Below are 18782 nucleotides of genomic sequence, written 5' to 3' on the forward strand. Positions count from 1 at the left end.
ACTCGAAGTTAAGGTTTTGAAATCGAAGAGAGATATGTACTTCAATATTATTGTCTGATCAAGTTTATCCACATACAAATACAACAAGTCGAAGTCGTAACTAAATGCAATTCTTGATTTAATTATCTCCTATACATGCTCATAGTTGGTAACAATCCATTCGCTGTCAGGCTGAGTAGCCATATTATTTGAAGTTATACAAGATTTTTCGATATCATCACAATGGGAACAATTGGACGAGTTTTTAGAACAACCAGTGTCCTCACCATCAATAATTTCACTCCTATTACTATTATTTATGGACACCTGTTTACATACACAATGTGTATCATCAGAGCAAAATCCACATTCATTAATACCTACTACTTTGGTATTTGATCTTTCAACAACTCCAATTGAATCTATTGAACGATGGGTCTCTTCCAAGGAACTGTCTGTCTTTTTCTTCAATGAGACTGATTTGATAGGTGTAAAGTTATTAATCATATCCTTTAATTTTTTATTCGATATAGCTCCAGGTTGTTTCACAACTTTTGTTGTTCTAATTCTTTTCATATTACTGGTTTTCTCATTATTAACCACCAAGCTTGTTTTTAAGGATATGTTTTCCTTTTTCAATTCATCTGCTTGTTCTTTGGCTATTTTAAGGTCTAACTCGATCTGATTATACCTTTTTTCCCACGACTTCACTAACATTTGCAATGTATCTATTGTATCTTCTAAATCTTGTATTTTCTTCTCTTTTCTTTCCCTGAAAGCTCTTTGAGCATCTCTATTGAGTTGTCTTTTCTTTGAAACTACGTCTGTGGATACGACATCACTATTAATTGGGTTTTCAATTGCCTTTTTATGTGACATTTGTTTGAACCTAGCCTTTCCTAATGATTTCGGAGGCAATAACCACTTTTTAGAAACATGTACACTAGACATAGCTAACTGAGACTTAGCATCACCTCTAGGTTCTAAATTGACTAATTTTGAGTTCGTAGATTGGTTCATTATTATTCCTTTGAAATATATTCTTTTTAATGGAACTGGATCGAGGATTACCGTAGCTGCCCAACCTTGAAAATAAAAGATAGCACCTAAACAAGTCAGAAACAATAACTTATACCAACATCACAGTACTATACCATTCTAAGGACTGTATTATGAGCACAATTCTCTACTTCTCACTTATATATTTTATTTAATAGAGCAGTTCTTTCTCATCTCATCACCTGTGCTTTTTTTAGAATGATTCAATATCATTGAAATTTCAACTCATTAAAAAATCATAATCAAGATTCTCACAACTGTTCACTACTCAACAGTAAAAGAAAGCAAATGGTATACATTAATATGACGATCAGGCTCTCAATACATTCATTGTATATTACATTTAAGAGAATATCTTTAATATATCATTCTTTCATTAATGAACTACTATATATGACAGGATAAGGTTAAAGGTATATAATTATTTTATTGTCTTGTTTTAAAATTCTAAGCATAATAATGATGATAGATTTTCAAAGCGTTTGAGAGATAGATAAATAAAGGCAAAAGTTTAAAGAATATTTATAAAACCAAAATTTATAATGATTAATTTAGATGGATAAATGACCTAAATGGAGGAAAAAAATAAAAAATAAATAAAGAAGTGATTATTTGGACTTAATTTCTTCTGGAGTCATTTTATCACTTTTCGGAAGAGCAGTAGCCTCTTCTTCATCCAAATTGATATCATCTGTCACAACTTGGTCTCTAGTTTTTCTTGCCTTAGCTTCCATTTCTTCCTTCTTGATCATTTCTTCTTGTTCTTTCAAGACACTTAGTTTGAATTCGCTGTCGTCAGGTTTTGAAGTGGTTTCAATTTCAACAGGCTTTTCATCGGTTTGTTCAGTTTCAACCTTTGGTTGTTCCTTTTCAATAGTCTCCTTGATAGTTGTTGGTTCGGTAGTCTTAGGAGATTCAGCAGGTGTTTCAACTGGACTTTCTACCTTTGTAGTGGATTCGGTAGCAGCCTCAGTTGGGGTTGCTTTTATTTCCTCAGCTTGTTTCAAATCGTCTTCAGTTGGTTTAGATTCGGTCACATCTAACTTAGCGACATTATATACAGGATCAGGGATGGAACTTAGAACTTGGAAAATACCTTCATAGTACAAATCTAAGATTTCATTATATCTGGTCTTTGGAGATGAAGGATCAACTGCAGAAATGACCTTATTGGCAATATCACTAGTGGTACCACCAAAAGTATATGTTGAACATAGAACCATCAATACGGAAGGAACTTTTTGTCTTAGTCTTAATTCTAACCAAACTTTCAAGAAGTTTTGTAAATCTTCTTGAGAAGTTCCGAAAGCTTTGATACCACGAGAGACACAGGCTTGGTGCAATTCTTCAGGAGATAAACTTTGGACACCTTCATAATCTATAGTGATATCATCTTGCATAATTGATTTTAATTTATGACGAATTTGATAACGAATTAAATTATCGTTACCGAATGGTCTTAGAGACATGAATTTACAGATTGCAACTAATTGAGGTCTTGATAAATTATCTAAAATAGTATCATTTTTAAACATGTTTGCAATTTTCAAAATTTCTTGATGTGAAAAGATATCAGACTTATCTTTGTTAGCCTCATCGTATAGTTTTCTGAAGAAATTTAAGAAGGCTTGCTTTTTTTCAGTATTTTCAATAGAATTATAGTTTAATAAATTTGATTCTTCTAAAGTTTCATGTAAAAAATTTGAAGTTTTTCTTCTTGTATCTAACAATTTATCTCTTTTCAATTGTTTATCCTTACCTGATTCGTAAGTTGAAGGCAATAGGTTTGGGAATATTTTCAAAGCTATAGGTAATAGTAATTCTGCAAATGGAATAATGATGAAAGCAGAAAATGGGATTAATCTGAACACATCACTGATAGTTCTTTTCAATTGGTTTGTTTCACGTCTGGTTAGTTCATAACCTTGACCGAATTTAATCAACAATTTTGTTGAAATTTTAATTTCATAACCCAAAAGTTTTGTACCATTGACATAATGTTTGACTTCGTGTTTAATCCTTTCCATCAAAGGTTCCTTTACTTTTTCAGGTTCACCATTTTTAGCAGCAGAATAATATCTCAGACTGACAATTGAAGGTAATCCAACTTGCTTAGAACCACGGAATGTTCCAATTAGGGTTCTGGAAAGCAATGCGTGCTGTTGTTGCGGCTGCTGGCCCTTGGCGATCAAAGACAAAGATCTATTAAACATTATGAGTGTCTCTCTATATGACTTCTACAATTGGCTATTGTAGGGTTTCTATTTTTTATTTTTTGTTTGACAAACTTTTTCCTTTCTGTATTACTTGCTCTCAGCTACACAATCATATACACCGTGGATCAGATTGATAGTGCATTCACGAGTGACAAGCAATGGGGGGTATACGGTAAGAATCAAGTGAATTGGAGTAAAAAAATTGGTGAATCAACCTTTCTTTATATTGATTTTATGTATATATATATATTTTTCAATATGGCTCTTGCTTGAAATGAGAAATGAGTTTTAAAATTTCAAAAAAGGCGTGAATTTCATTTTTTTCATTTTCTTTCTTTCTTTGGCTTTTATTCGTACAACACGATTTGTATAGAACCTCAATGTGTTGGAAAAATGGCCCAGCGGGGATAAATGCCGCAGGAAAGCTATCAAACCAGTTGGCGCTAGCAGAGGGGAGTTTGTTAAGGGAAAAGAACCAAAAAAAACACATAGTGAATGAGTTTTCTTGGGCCGTTTGCGGTGGTGGTGAGGGAGTTCCCCGAAATCGCATATCGGGTTGCTTCTGTGCGAGAGAGAGATGGTTGTGTCACGTGCATATAACGTGATTTTATCTTTCCTTTCCTCCCCACACAGGATGGAGAGTCTCATCACGTGGATGCAAATAGAGAACAGAGCAATGCAAAACTTAATTCATTTACCATAACAGGGTTGAGGATGCACAGCTCATCGTTGCCTATGTATATATATTTATATATATGCGTGTATTATCGTAGTTTGGATAGGTATATAATTGATTTGATATACAGGTTATATACATGATTATATGAAAGATGATTTTCTTGATTCTGGGAAGATGTTGTAGCCCTTGTTGTTGGATCTGCTGAACCAGTTATTGCGCCAGCTGATTTCATGAGCCACTAGTTCGCCAAAACCCAACATCAGGCCGTTGATGAAGGGTAGGATGAGGTTGATGGACGACGATCTGATGAATCTGAGCAGAGCGGTGTATTGGTTAGATTGGACTTGTTTATCTTGGCTCATGGTCGGGGGTGGGGGTGGGTAATTGTAGTTGTAATTGGAATGGAGACACTGGTGTATGAGTCCAAGCTGTTTGTTTGGTTTGGTTTGATATAGTGTATATGTCTTGAAACGAACTGTTTCTTATAGTATAATAAGTAATATATGTGAGTGTGTCGGGCCAAGGCAAGCGAGACAAGAAAATGGAAGTTCGAAAGGAAGGGAAGGGAAGCCAAGCGAAGGTACCCGGCCACTTTGGACAAGTCCGTATGCATGGACACGGATGAGTCAGGGTAACAATAGGGTGGGTGGTGTCTTGGTCTTGTGTGGAAGATTGCATATAAATTTGTTGTTGCTGTTGCTTGGTCAGATCGCACATCCATCCATAGATCGATCGATTGCTTACCCTGAACAGGAAACATTTGAAAAGAAACCATGCACCCGTCCATCAGTGGAGGGAGGGGAGGGGGGTGGGCTTGTCGATCCCACAGATGGAGATAGGACGTGCACCGACCGTCTCTGTGTGTGTTCCTTTGTGGACTTGTTCTTGTTCCTGTTCTTGTTCTTGTTCTTGGTTTTCACTTTCACTTTCACTTTCGTTTCCTCTGCAGCCGTGTCTTCCGTGCCACACGACAGCCCCTCTCCGTCCTTCCGGCCACTATCAGATCATCTCTGCAACCCGACCACAAAGAGGACCAACGGGCAACGGACCGTACGAACAAAACGATCTGCCGTGAACAACGACAGCATCGTCCAACCAGAAACAGAAACAGAAACAGAGAGAGAGAAAAAGAAAGGTAAAAAAGAAAGAACAACAAGAAATCAGCATTTCTCTTCGCTTCTCTTCGTTTCCTACAACCACAACCACAACCACAAAAACAATACACAAACCACAAACACCGCATCTGCATCTGCATCTGCATCTCACTCTCACTCTCACTCTGCCTCGGCTTCTTCCTCTCCTCCGACGGAAACAAAAATACTCACACACACAAAACTCAACTTTTGTGTGCAGACCCGATCCCAATAGCCAAAATTTTTTTCATTTTTCATTTTTCATCTCATCTCATCTTCCATCTTCAGTCTTCAATCTTCAATCCTCCATCTCATAGTCAACTTGTATCCAAAAAGTAGAATCTGATGCTTCTATACCGAAACTACACTTGCAAACTCATCTTCATCTTCAACCGCAACTGCAACCGCAACTCTCCCCCATCTTACTTTCATCTCCCATTCCCATTCGGTGATATTCCCCATTACCTTTACACAAGTGATGAGCTCCGCTGAGGAGATAACACTCTTATTCCATCTCATGGCCTCTCTCTCGCTATCTCGCTCTCTCTTCTCTTGATCACATTTTAATATCTATCATCTATATCTATATCAACTTTTAGTTTTAGATTTGATCTTGACCTCAATCTTGGTTTCGATCTTGTTCAGATCATAGAACAACCACTGCCCTGCTACACTCTCAAAACTAAATCAAACAAAGAATAAAATAAAATTTTATTTTATTTTTTTTGATATCATAATATTTACCTCCATTACCAAAACCTTTGTGTTTTATTTAAATGTTACTTTCCCAAAACTAGCATCACTGCCATACCACAACAGTCTTATACTTTCCCTTTCCCATTCCCAATCTCTCATAGTTACACTACTCTTTCTCTATCTATTTTTATTCTATTAGTACTTTTATCTTTTTTTTTTTTTTTTTTTAAATGAGAAATAGTAATGCCTCTATGGTCCTAAACATAATGGAACCTCCAAATACCCTCCTGCATGATATAAAAGAAGAGGAAGATATAGAAATCACACAGCTCAACACCGATGACCACAGCTCAACTTCAAAAGAATTAGTAATACATTCAAATAACTCTTCCCAATCTCTTCAGAGTTCCGCAAACGATGAAAATATAAGCATCTCACACTCAAATACAGATACAGACACAGATATATCAAACAACCTGAATATGAATCTAAACATGAATCTGAATCTAAATTTAGATTTAGATTTAGATATCAATGAAAACACAAACACTAATTCAAAGGATGAACTCTCTTTATTACCTCCTCTACCAAAGTCAATAGAACCAGTCCTAACGGCCACAAATCACGACATAGAACATACTTTGGAAAGAGAAAATATAGAAATTAACAACATCAACAACACAGATGATTTGAAAATAGAAATCCCAACCATAGATAACAATATCAACATCAACAGCTCAGTACAAACTGCAAAAAGCATTCTAATACCTTCTCCAATCAACGACAACAGCACAACAACTACAACAACTACATCCACATCTGCAACTACAAACAACAATATTAACACAAACAACATTAACGACAAAATTAACGATACCCCAAGCACTTCTAACCTAATGGATAACGACATCGCCGAAACTTCTTTCGATCTATCAAAAGCTTTGAAAATTCCTGTAACTGATTCAACAAATACAACAACCTCTTTTGAACAACAGATTTCAAATGGCCCATTATCACCTATAATGTCAAGTCCAAAAATTTCATTGAAAAAAAAATTATCAAACGTAATTTTAAATAACGATATCCCATTCACTACAAACAACAACTCTTTACAATTAGATTCCTCACAATTTCATATCACCAAAAATTCATCCTCTGTAAGAACTTTGTCAAACAGTATCAATGGAAAAGTTAGTCGTTCCAATTCTCATTCAAATTCAATCATTAACCAAAAATTAGATGGTGGATCCTCATCTTCTGCCTCTTCTTTCAACAACAACAACAACAGTAGTGGTAGTAACGGAAATATGAATAGCAACATCAAATTATCACAAGATTTCGTCCATGAATCTCACAGCTTTATTAAAGAAAGAATACCTTTACGCAAAGTAAGTACAGGAAGCACAAGCTCAAATTCAAATTCAACTTCAACCTCAAGAAATGATGAACAAATTTTTAAAGTCCCTCCAAGTCTTCTACGACAAAGCACAGAATCAAGATCAAGATCAAGCTCAAACGGTAATATAAACCTATCTCTAAGAACAACTCCATTGGCTTTAGACGGTATAGGTATACAATTAGGCTCAACTCCAATAATTCCAAATTCAATAACCGCAGGTATTAATACACCAACTGTACTATCTAATAATAATGAATTGCCATTATCGAATAAAAAATTACCACTCTTGAGAAGAGCCTCAAGTGCAATCTTACGGAAAACTTCAATGAAAAATATTGCAGGCACTGATTTGCAAAATAATGCTGATTCAATGGATTTTAACCCTCTAAGAGTTTCAACTACTATTGACATCGATAACCGCTTAACTACTTATAATTCAAATGTCACTCATAGTGTAACACAGATAAATTCAAATACTCAAGAAAATAACCAGAATTCACTTTCAAGACAACCTTCTATTGGTTCTAGGGTTAAAAAAGGATTTTCAAGAATAATTAGTGGAAACAATACAAATAAAAGAGTAGCTTCAAATTCTAATGATGTTTCAAGAGTGAATTCGAATTCGAATTCGAATTCAATCGCTTCGGATCTTTCAAATGATAGAATCGAATCACCAATTCCAACAAGAATCAAAAGTTCCGATGCTTATCTAGAAGATAGGATATTAAACTCTGGTAAGGGAATAACTCCTCTCCTTTCAAGAAGAGTATCATCTGCCGGCAATAAGGGATATTCTGCTAATAACTCAAATGAATCTTCTAATAGAAAGTTTGTTACTTCCAATAATGTCACCTCCGGCACTGTAAGAAGAAGAAGTTCTCAACTTGCTCGTTCTGCAAGTGCAAAAAATAATGATGTTACTAGATCATCAAGCCGTCAATCTAATACATTGGAAAAAAATCTACCTAACTTTACAAAATTCGATGAAATTTCCGTAAATTTAGAAAAACTTACTAAAACTGTGCCAGTGATATCAGTAACTGATGATTACAATTCACAAGATCTAGAGGACATTAAAATCCAATCAAATATTAATTTGGATGAAGTTTACGAAGATCCTGAGAAAAAGCATCCATCCGATGTTTCTTCACCGGTCAAAAACGTTTCATTAAAGGAATATATAAATATTTTAATTGAGCAGCAAAAGAGTGAAGACAAAAGATTAGCCAGTTTAGAAAAAAATTTCACTGATTCTGGCTGGTGTTCAGCATCAGATTTAAGATTATTAAGACAAAAGAGAATCATTACAAACAGAAGATGGGATGAAAGAATTGCGTTTTATAAAAGTAAACTAGATACCTAAAGAGAACATATTTCATGTTCTTACCGTATAGAAAAAAACAAACGAAAAAAAATTGGAAAGAACTAGCTTCAATTTGTGAAAGGTTAATAAACTTTATCAGTTCGTTTTTCATATATTTTATCCTTTGATATTGTCATTTTTTCATGTTATTACTTTAAAGTACAAATTAACCTGATAAAACATTTGCATATAGAATACTTATTAGTATATAAATTTTTTAAGTATTTTTAATCATACTAAATCATTAATGAAGAAATTATACAATTCGAAAGCAAGGTTACGAGCAATAACCGATATCAGTGGATACCTCAATTGCAAAGTTATATCACATTCCTATTGATTCAAATTACTATCTATGATGTAATATCGAATGAGTTAGACTGGCTACCCCAGAATATCTACCTAATCAATAACGAGGAAAGTCACTAATCATTATACAGTCCAATTTAAAGATGGAACAACATATTCAAGTATATTTATTATATAATTTAGCCACTCTCTTTTGGATAACATAATTAATTCTTCAGGTTTGTCATGGGATGGTTCATCGGCAGTCGGCTGAATAGGGCTCATTCTCCGGATTAGTGTCTTGTTAATTTTGCTCAATTCATATGATAAAGCCTTATATATAGTTCATGTGAACCATAAGAAGAAGGGTACAGAGTTAGGTTTTCGTAGGGCTTAACATTAACGTTCCGGACGACAGCATATATTTAACTTTAAATTTATATAAGTCTTGGCTAGTTTAACTATATACTGGACCTGTTTAAAGTCATACAAACTTCACCCAACGTTCATTTATTGAGATCAATCCTGAACAGGTTGGAAGTCATTGCAACTTATTTGATCTTGATGTACCAACCAGGTTAAAGCAGGAAATACATATATATATATACCTACAAATTTCCACATCGCACATTATTATAATCAGGGCTTCCGAGATCACCTGGACATCATGTGACCCAGCGGGAATTTGCTTCCAAAATTCTCTGCTATGTCTAACTCTAACTAACAGCGCAACTACAATCAACGAACCGTATTACTTAACATTGAAATTGGTTGCAAACTAGTGAGAACAGAAACTTATATAAAGAAGCCAATTCAATTAAGGTTTGGATATAATAAAATGTATGCAGATGTAGAGTCTAGATTAGATGTATAGATAATAGAAAGAAGTAAGCTTGTTTGTATAATAAAGAGAGAGAGAGAGAAAGAAAAAAAATGAGAATAACTGACACATTCATTTTTTCAACTTGTTTGTCATTAGCCCTGGCTACAGGCAATTATTCTGTGACTATGGAACAATGTCTGAACACTCAACATGACGATTATGTCTCCCCAGCCATTATCTGGTATTACTATGCCCAGTACGGGCCTACCCTTAAGCAAGCGACATATTATCCGTTATGGCAGTTGTATGACATTGGTGAAGTAGATAAATCTTTAAAGCAGTGGTACGACATGTACCCATACGAAGAAGGTGAAGACTTTAGCATCCAACTTGATTACGACATATCGGCAGCCCTAGATGACCACGTTGAGAGGCTCGAATGTGCCTTGTTACTACTGGAAGCCAAAGGTGCTGAAAAGTCAGATCTGTATGCTAGACTAGCAAACAAATACAACGACTGGCTTAATAATGGGATAGAAAAGAGAGAAAGCTATTCTACACAATGCTCACCGGAATTATTTGGCAAATTAAGAGGGTTTTGTGGATGCTTCGAGGGAATCCATGAATCCATACCTTTCTGGTAACATCGACCAAGCATTGAACGACTGCCAAATAGTCACTAACGGGAGGCCACAAGGTAGGATTGATACTATATGACTGTATCCGGTACATATTAACCTGTGTAGATAAACAAAATTAACAGGTTTATAAAAGGTTCTTCTTACAGGTAGAAGGTGCTGTTGGAACTGTTGACAGTCTCGAGGTTGTCACTCATTTGTAGATCCATAATAATAAACTATATTATTCGGAAGTTAATCCTTGATATTTATTATATACAACTGTAGATAGATTAAATAGAGGGCAGGAATAGTTTCATTAAGATAGAAAACTATCCCTTCATATAACTTAAGGACTTCATCTAATTACTCTAGTTAGATGCTGGTTATGCCGGTTAAGCCTCTAACGCTTACCATATTCCAACAGCCCCCGGAAGCTTTAGAAGCAAAGCTTTCCACTAATCAGGATTCCTCATTTGACTCAGTGTTTCAGTTTAACAAGTAGTTCATCCCGAAGAGATTCAAATGTATCCCTTCGATGTACCTTTATTTGGTGAAGACGGAGGATGTGAATGTGAGAAATCAGTCAAAAAAACAGATGATAGAGTACCCCCAGTAAATGTAGATGCAGAACTAGAGGAGGACGGAGAACCATTCAATGTACCGGTAGCAATCTTGTGAGCATCTACATTTACATCGAGACCCTCAAGTGGAAAACTAGATTCATCAAAAGTAACCTGATTACTAACAAACACGTTACCAGATTCAGGATGGAATATTCTATAGCCCTTCTGTTCTGAGTCATAGCCAACCATTACACCATTAATGGTAGCTGGAGAAAATTTACCGTCACCTAGTTGGTGTGGAATAGTTGCAAAAGCCGCACATCCAAAAGTACGCAAATGGCTAAAACCATCTAGTGGTAATTTCATTTGATACCACTCAGCAACAGGAATCTTATTCTGTCTAGATGTGACAGGGATTCGATTAATGAGGTAAACTGCGCATGACACAGCTTCACTCCATAGAGATGGGGGAACACGACCTGAGATAAGCAGACATCTTGTCGTTTCCTCGATAGTACGATGACCACGCTCTATGCCACCATTTTGAAAACTATCGTACGGAATAGTAAGCTCATGAGTGATACCTTGCTCAATGAAAAAGTCATGCAATAGTTTATTTCTAAATTCACCACCATTATTAGTACATAAAGAACCAACTCTATAACCACCTCTAGAAGCAAAATACTTTTCAGTTTTCTTAATCCAATTAATTAATTGAACTGGAGCATCCTTCTTATCTTTCAAGTGAATCACGACATAATATCTAGTAAAGGCATCGCGAATAGTCATGAAGTATTTGTTATCCTTAAATTCCTTATAGCGAAAACCACCACATAAACCAACCTGAACCAATTGTAAAGGACAGGTGAGTTTAGTATCAGATGGCTTACCCTTACGCATCACACCCTTAGCAAGAGCACAAGTAGGACACACAGAAACTTGTTCGGGAACAATCCTTGGAAGTGAGAATTGTCTAGCAACTGTATTGTACCTGTCCAAACCTGGATGACCAAAACGGGCATGCCAGCGAATAGCAGTTGAAACAGGCTTCACATCAGAAGTAAGTAAGGGATCACTAATGGCAACAAATGACATTTGCGTTTCTTCAATCTTGGATAAGGATTGATCGAGAACATACAGTTTCTTGTACAGACTTCCAATCTTGGTCAATTTGTTGTTAGCAGATAATACATAAGCACCAGTTTCATCAAAGGAAAAAGAGCAACCTGACTTCTTAGAAGCTTGACGAATGGAGATTAAGTTAATCGGTAAGTCAGGAACATATGCAACATCACAAAGAGTTAATTCGCCAACCATAACATCACCGTAACCTCTGATTTTAACAGCAACTCCTACACCGCTAATAGTACCGTTATTTGTGGATGGTCTAAAGTTAGAGAACGATTCTCTATTACATGAAATGTGAGTGCTAGATCCTGTGTCTAGAACCCAAATAGATTTATCTTCGGAAGTTAAAGAGGGAGAAGATAAAGTGCTTGAATTATAACACAAACCTTGAAATTCAGTAGCCATCCAAACGCTTGCAACTTGGGCGTTTGAGATAGAGTCTGTAACATTATAATGACCGGTCTTGCATAGATGTTTTTGCTTATTACCATACCACTTCTTCTTGGCAACAAGAGGAGTAGCAGTTACATCAGACGCAGAAGACCTGCTATTTTTAATCATACTATATACCTCCTTGAAAGTAACAGTATCCTGCTGACCAAATAAATCAAAGAACCTTTCTTTCATGTCTGGAGTGATACCCATCAACACCATGGCAGCAGCAGAATCTTGCAGCTTTCTAACGTATTCAGTAACAGTATTTTTCATTGTAGGATCTGGAATTTCGTCATCCAACTGGTCTAGATCGAACATAGATTTGACGAGTTTTCTGGTCCAAATAGTTTTCTCTTCCAAGGACTTCGAGTGAATAGAATTCATTTCAAAATAAACTGGTGCAATATGTTGAACACATTTCTTACCGTAGAGGTCTTCCAAATAGCTCAGAAGTTCTAATGAATTGCGAGTTCTAAATTTATTTTGATAATACTCATCGACCTTTATTTTAACTTCAGGGCTGATACTCTTAACAATTAATCTTCTCAAGGCTTTATCCAAAGTTGAAATGATACTATTAACCGTATCTGTGGTCAAATTAAATTCTTGGGTAATCGAATGAATATTTCCAGTTTCAACATAGTCTCCCCAGATTGGGTTGATTTCACTAACATGATCTGTCAAATCCTGTAACCAACTGTTGAAGTTATTAACCCCTAATAGCTTAATGGGTATGACAGTATCATTCACTGCTTCAGGGCTCATAACCTGTTGACGCAGATTCCAAACTGAGAAAGTGCTGTTAGCAGTTTCAAAGCTATTATTGTTTATGTGTTGATCCATTGTTAGACTATATCTTTGGGAAGCTAATCCTTGATTATATTATATAGTATTATACAAAGATTAGATAAAGATCAGGAATAGTTTCATTAAGATAGAAAACTATCCCTTTATATAACTTAAGGACTTCATCTATGTAGAGAATTATGTTGTGTTTTTTCTACCGAATCGTTCATAGTAATAGATTCTTTATTTATTTCCAAGGACATTCTTAATAAGTTGATATTGATCCGGTGTATTAAAGTATATAATATACACATGGGAATATAATTAACATGACAAGTGTCGATTAAGATCTTGTCATTTCTTATATAAAGTGTTGGAAAAGTTTTCAGCGTCAGTAATACTTTCGTGTAAAGTAACATTTCTTTATCCTATATGAATAATGTCGTAATACGTATATATCACGTGTTACCTCATAATTCTGACAATCTAGTTATTCTAATTAGATGCTGGCTATTATCCAATAAACCCACATTCACAACAATGACTACATTCTTGTATTATTTCAAGGTTACATCGTACGAACCTTGATAATGTCGGGATGTAATTCGTTACAATAAATGGTGTCATATTATCAATATTGCTATTTAAAGAGATCATTGTACATTATTGTATATTATTGTATATTATTTAGTATCTTACTTTGTACATAAAAGATATATAGAAATTTATTATTATTAACAAGTATATTTACTTTAACCTACAGATCTCCACCCTTAAGATCCTATAGAATAAACGCCTACCAGCCTTCATTCTAACGTATACCAAATTCAATATACAACTAAATAATAATAAAGGCCAAATAATACATTCTCGATTAGTCATGTGATTCTATTTATAAACTGCCATTTTGGTTGGAAAACCAATTTTTCTCCAATAACAGTTAAAAAGCTTCTATGGCCAAGTTGGTAAGGCGCCACACTAGTAATGTGGAGATCATCAGTTCGACTCTGGTTGGAAGCATATTTTTTGGCTTCTTTACTTTCGAAGATGCACCTTAATCTTTCCATTTTGCACACACTGACAATCAAGAGCTAACAATCATACTATATGTACTGTCATATTTTAGCATAGTATTTTTTTGCAAGGTGAGGTTCTAATATTAACCTCCCCAGAGATAGCATATCATCTATACAATATATTTACTACTTGAAAAATTCGTCAATTAACGATCATTTGGCACTCGTATCAGGTCAATACCCTCTCAAGGCACTGCAATAGAATTCAACACATGGCTCAACCATCGTCTGATCAAATGACGTCTAATTTAGTCCCCATCTTTCCAAAATGATAATTTTATTTGTAATGTTTCATTTCAAATATTTCTCTTCATAACCTTCGACAATTTTTTTCCATTTCAATAGAACAGGATGTTCACCATCCAAATCCAATTGCTCATTAAACATACTCTTGGTCAACACTTCATTCACACGCAACTCCTTTTGCGCAGACTCTAAATCCGACTTCAATTGTTCATCTTCAACATAGACTGCATTTAAGCTCATCATTGTGCCAATAAGTTCACCTACTGTATAACCTAAAACTGAACCAGTAGGGAAACCTTCATCGAACCCATTCTGTAAATTCATGTCTTTAGAATCAGTAACCCCATCCAAATACCCACGGTTATTATGTATCTCCCGCAACTTCTTTATATCATTAGTGAGCCCTTCCGATTCATTTTCACTCCCAGAACCCCAAACATCATCAAAATGATCTCCCATCTTCAATAAAACTTGATATATATGTACAAACTAGACCTCCAAAATCTAATCAAGACAGCTTCTTGGCCTCTTGACCACCAACTGACCTTGCTTAACACTTTTAACTTCAAATCAGGTGTTATTGAAATATTAATTTGATCGATGAGGTGACGATATTTTAAAGAAATATCGAAACTAAATCTATAAGAAATGAAAAATTTATAAAGAATACGCGTAAGGTAAAAGAAGGTTAAGCATTAAGTGGTTAAAGGACAATACTTAAAGTCATTGAGGCACTACATTGGTTTAGAATTAATTTTTATTTAGATATGGATGAATTAATTGGCAATAAAAAACGTAAGATTTCATCAGAAGTCGATTCAGAACAGACTCAACCATGGGTAGAGAAATATAGACCTAAAAAATTAGATGATGTTGCAGCTCAAGAACATGCAGTTACTGTTTTAAAGAGGACTTTAGGTTCTGCTAATTTACCTCATATGTTGTTTTATGGTCCACCAGGTACTGGTAAAACCTCCACAATTTTAGCATTAACTAAAGAATTATTTGGACCAAATCTAATTAAATCAAGAGTATTAGAATTAAATGCATCTGATGAACGTGGTATTTCAATTGTTAGAGAAAAAGTTAAGAATTTTGCAAGATTAACTGTTTCAAAACCATCTAAAGAAGATTTAGAGAAATATCCATGCCCACCATATAAGATTATTATATTAGATGAAGCAGATTCTATGACAGCAGATGCTCAAAGTGCTTTACGTAGAACCATGGAAACTTATTCTAATATTACAAGATTTTGTTTAATTTGTAATTATGTCACTAGAATTATCGATCCATTAGCTTCAAGATGCTCCAAGTTCAGATTTAAAGCCTTAGATGAAACAAATGCATTAGATAGACTAAAGTTTGTTGCTCAAGAAGAAAATGTTAACTATAAGGAGAATGTTTTAGAAAAAATCTTGGAAATCTCTTCTGGTGATCTAAGAAGAGCTATTACTTTATTACAATCTGCTTCAAAAACTTCGACTTATACAGAAAACTCAGAAATTACCGTCAATTTAGTAGAAGAACTTGCAGGTGTGGTTCCATCACCTGCTCTAAACGAAATAATAGAGGTGGTTTCCTCAAAAAATATTGATGCGGTAACTAAATACCTTGACAAATTTATCAGAAATGGTTGGTCAGGAACTTCAGTGGTAAACCAATTACACAACCATTATATTACCAGTGAAGACTATTCAGCAGATTTCAAAAATAAAGTATCTTGGATTTTATTCGAAACTGATTCAAAATTAAATAATGGTACTAATGAACATATCCAACTATTAAACTTATTGGTTAAGATATCAAATATAATTTAAAACAATATATATATATATATATATTAGATACTAATAACAATTTGTGATTATTTTATTTCGTTTATGATATTCTTGGCACGAACTAGTTAAATAAAATACGTATATACAAATGCATATATTTAAAATTAGTAATATCGTAACTACTATTGATGCAAACTTCATTATACGCCCAATATTGAAACAATTCTAAAATCATCTCTTAAAAATTTGGTATTGGAAAAGAATCTGCAAATGTTAAATCGATCATTTAAATCTCTTTGGTAATTGTCATCACATTTTTAATAATTCAAAAAATTCAATTTCTACCCATTTTGGTATATTCCACTTCATTTAAAATCCACCTGCCTGATCTCTATTTGGCATTGGTGGCATCATTGGATAAAAATTTTGGCCATTCATTTGCATCATACCTTTTGGAGATAGACGGTTGTTTGGATCAAAATTTTGTGGAAAACCTTGCATTGGTGGAAAACCTGGTGGAACCGCACCTTGAGGGAAACCTGGGGGCATCATCCTTCTTTGTTGGGTATTTTGAATCTTTAATTGATCTCTTGGTGGCATTCGTTGATTACTATTATTTGCAGGGTTTGGAGAACCATTGTTAATATTTCTTTTATGTTCAGGATTATTTTGCATAGGGAGACCTTGTCCTTGGAATGGTGGGAATCCTGGAGGTGGCATCATGTGAGGAGGAGGAGGCATTCCCATAGGGAATCCTTGGCCCATTCCTGGAGGAGGAGGTTGTTGTAAATGGCCAGGACCTCCGGCTGGAAGAGGCATACCTGGTGGCAGCATATTGCCCTCTTCGCCAGCCTTACCTTTGTTCAATAAACCTTGGAAAAATGCGTTATTATTTAATGGTGGTTGACCATGTACTTGAGGATGCAACATTTGTGGTTGTGCATCATTTGGGCCATTGCGTTGTTGGGAGAATTGGGGTGGTGTATTACTTGGTATTGGAATATTGGCATCTCTTGGAGTATTAACTGTTTCTTTATGCGTTTTCTTATCACCAGCTGACTGTTTGGATTCATTCTTAAAAAATGACATCATTCTTGATCCACCAGCAATATTTGTGCCTGATGTTGAAGTTGCAGGATCAGATTGTTGTTTTTGGGCGGGAGAAGATGCACTGTTTTTATCTGTTAACGGCGTAGAAGACGGAGATGCAACAAAGAATGAAGAAAATCTTGAAGTGCCTACTGTTGCAGCTTCTTGGGAATCAGATGAACCAGAACCGGAACCCGAGTCCTTATTTGAAGTAGGTTGAACCGGAATTTCATTAGTTGCATTTTCATTATTTTCAGATGAATCTGTTGATTCGAATTCTAAAAAGTCGAGGATCGAAGTAGAAGATTTTGCTCCTGATTTAGCATTAGAAGAAGCTTCAGCACTCTTTGGTGTATCTATTACTATACCTTTCTTCTTATTTTCCATCTCTTTCATTTTAGCCTTCCAAGCTTCAAAATCAGCCATGGAGTTACCAGTAGGTTGGAAATCACCTTCCAACTCCATCAAGTCGCTATTATTGACTTTTATATCATTTTCTTCCACATATTTATCGTTCTTTCCATATCTGTTAGATTTTTTACCAACATTTGGACCTCTAATCTTCGATTTACTATTTCTTCTACCATACTGACCACCTTCTCCTGAAGCTGGTCTGTTATTTGAGGAGATACCTGATGATCTGTTATTGTTAGATCTATGAGATGCGTTTTTATTGTTCCCATTACCATCTGCGAATCTTCCAGACAATCTCCAGAATTTCTTTTTTGGCAGCTGTATAGCATACCCTTCTATAAATTCCTTTGGAATCAACTCTTTTATTGATAACATTTCATTAATACTATAATTATAAGCTTTAGTTGTTTTATTTGGGTTCAATTTATAATCTTCATCAAAATGATGGATGTTTAACTTTGGATTTCTGTCGCTTGAGTCGTCTTGAGGTAACTCTTGCTCACTGATATTTTTCTTGGTTTGATTATTTTTATTGTCTAATCCTTCAAAAAATTTCATTATATTACTTCCGCTTGCCGCAGTAGCCTGTGACAACATCTCATTAGCATTACTCTGATCGGCAGAAAGAGAACCAACTACAGAGGATTCATTCAATTCCATATCTAATCTTCCTATCTGTTATTTTCCTTCAATAAACCCGATAGTGCTAGTACCTTGACTTGTTTTTATAAGAAAAGTCTAAAGTGAAATTTTTTTTTTCTTTCTACCAAAATCTAAAATAAAGACTCAGATAACTCTTCTATCACACCTTACCCAATCTTACAGATATAGATACAGATATATATGACTTTATATCAAATCCCGATGCTTAAGGGCTACTAAAACTAGCTTTAAATCACTAAAACTAGAAAATCAATTGTACCAAAATAGGGGTGTCGATTTTTCCCTCAAATCTCTAACAACAAAATTCAAAATTTCAGTAACACAGATACAATACAAATATAACCTA

The 18782-nt window shown here is 34.9% G+C and overlaps 10 protein-coding genes and 1 non-coding gene across 11 annotated transcripts; 5 read left to right on the forward strand and 6 right to left on the reverse strand.

Annotated features, from left to right (window-relative positions):
- Nucleotides 1–129: 129 nt before the first annotated feature.
- YAP7 (Yap7p) lies at nt 130–999 on the reverse strand (the record flags this gene model as incomplete). Its single annotated transcript, XM_001647437.1, has 1 exon — nt 130–999. The coding sequence occupies one exon, from the start codon at nt 997–999 to the stop codon at nt 130–132; it is 870 nt and encodes a 289-aa protein (XP_001647487.1).
- Nucleotides 1000–1646: 647 nt separating this feature from the next.
- Nucleotides 1647–3251, reverse strand: MDM38 (ribosome-binding protein MDM38; the record flags this gene model as incomplete). Its single annotated transcript, XM_001647438.1, has 1 exon — nt 1647–3251. One exon carries the CDS (start codon nt 3249–3251, stop codon nt 1647–1649), a length of 1605 nt encoding a protein of 534 aa, XP_001647488.1.
- Nucleotides 3252–4073: 822 nt separating this feature from the next.
- Nucleotides 4074–4295, reverse strand: MIM1 (Mim1p; the record flags this gene model as incomplete). The annotated part of the gene is made up of 1 exon (XM_001647439.1): nt 4074–4295. One exon carries the CDS (start codon nt 4293–4295, stop codon nt 4074–4076), a length of 222 nt encoding a protein of 73 aa, XP_001647489.1.
- A 259-nt stretch (nt 4296–4554) lies between these two features.
- On the forward strand, nt 4555–5301 carry Kpol_1018p172 (uncharacterized protein; the record flags this gene model as incomplete). The annotated part of the gene is made up of 1 exon (XM_001647440.1): nt 4555–5301. The coding sequence occupies one exon, from the start codon at nt 4555–4557 to the stop codon at nt 5299–5301; it is 747 nt and encodes a 248-aa protein (XP_001647490.1).
- Nucleotides 5302–5992: 691 nt separating this feature from the next.
- Kpol_1018p173 (uncharacterized protein) lies at nt 5993–8524 on the forward strand (the record flags this gene model as incomplete). Its single annotated transcript, XM_001647441.1, has 1 exon — nt 5993–8524. One exon carries the CDS (start codon nt 5993–5995, stop codon nt 8522–8524), a length of 2532 nt encoding a protein of 843 aa, XP_001647491.1.
- A 1221-nt stretch (nt 8525–9745) lies between these two features.
- Kpol_1018p174 (uncharacterized protein) lies at nt 9746–10279 on the forward strand (the record flags this gene model as incomplete). The annotated part of the gene is made up of 1 exon (XM_001647442.1): nt 9746–10279. One exon carries the CDS (start codon nt 9746–9748, stop codon nt 10277–10279), a length of 534 nt encoding a protein of 177 aa, XP_001647492.1.
- Nucleotides 10280–10773: 494 nt separating this feature from the next.
- Nucleotides 10774–13224, reverse strand: Kpol_1018p175 (Tkp5 protein; the record flags this gene model as incomplete). Its single annotated transcript, XM_001647443.1, has 1 exon — nt 10774–13224. One exon carries the CDS (start codon nt 13222–13224, stop codon nt 10774–10776), a length of 2451 nt encoding a protein of 816 aa, XP_001647493.1.
- An 890-nt stretch (nt 13225–14114) lies between these two features.
- On the forward strand, nt 14115–14187 carry Kpol_1018trna6. Its single transcript has one exon. It is a non-coding gene; the product is annotated as a tRNA-Thr (tRNA).
- Nucleotides 14188–14534: 347 nt separating this feature from the next.
- YAE1 (Yae1p) lies at nt 14535–14948 on the reverse strand (the record flags this gene model as incomplete). The annotated part of the gene is made up of 1 exon (XM_001647444.1): nt 14535–14948. The coding sequence occupies one exon, from the start codon at nt 14946–14948 to the stop codon at nt 14535–14537; it is 414 nt and encodes a 137-aa protein (XP_001647494.1).
- Nucleotides 14949–15256: 308 nt separating this feature from the next.
- On the forward strand, nt 15257–16309 carry RFC2 (replication factor C subunit 2; the record flags this gene model as incomplete). Its single annotated transcript, XM_001647445.1, has 1 exon — nt 15257–16309. One exon carries the CDS (start codon nt 15257–15259, stop codon nt 16307–16309), a length of 1053 nt encoding a protein of 350 aa, XP_001647495.1.
- A 330-nt stretch (nt 16310–16639) lies between these two features.
- Nucleotides 16640–18433, reverse strand: EAP1 (Eap1p; the record flags this gene model as incomplete). The annotated part of the gene is made up of 1 exon (XM_001647446.1): nt 16640–18433. One exon carries the CDS (start codon nt 18431–18433, stop codon nt 16640–16642), a length of 1794 nt encoding a protein of 597 aa, XP_001647496.1.
- Between the last annotated feature and the right edge of the window lie 349 nt (nt 18434–18782).

This window comes from Vanderwaltozyma polyspora, genomic scaffold, assembly GCF_000150035.1.
Source record: "Vanderwaltozyma polyspora DSM 70294 KpolScaffold1018 genomic scaffold, whole genome shotgun sequence".
In the NCBI taxonomy this organism is placed as follows: domain Eukaryota; kingdom Fungi; phylum Ascomycota; class Saccharomycetes; order Saccharomycetales; family Saccharomycetaceae; genus Vanderwaltozyma; species Vanderwaltozyma polyspora.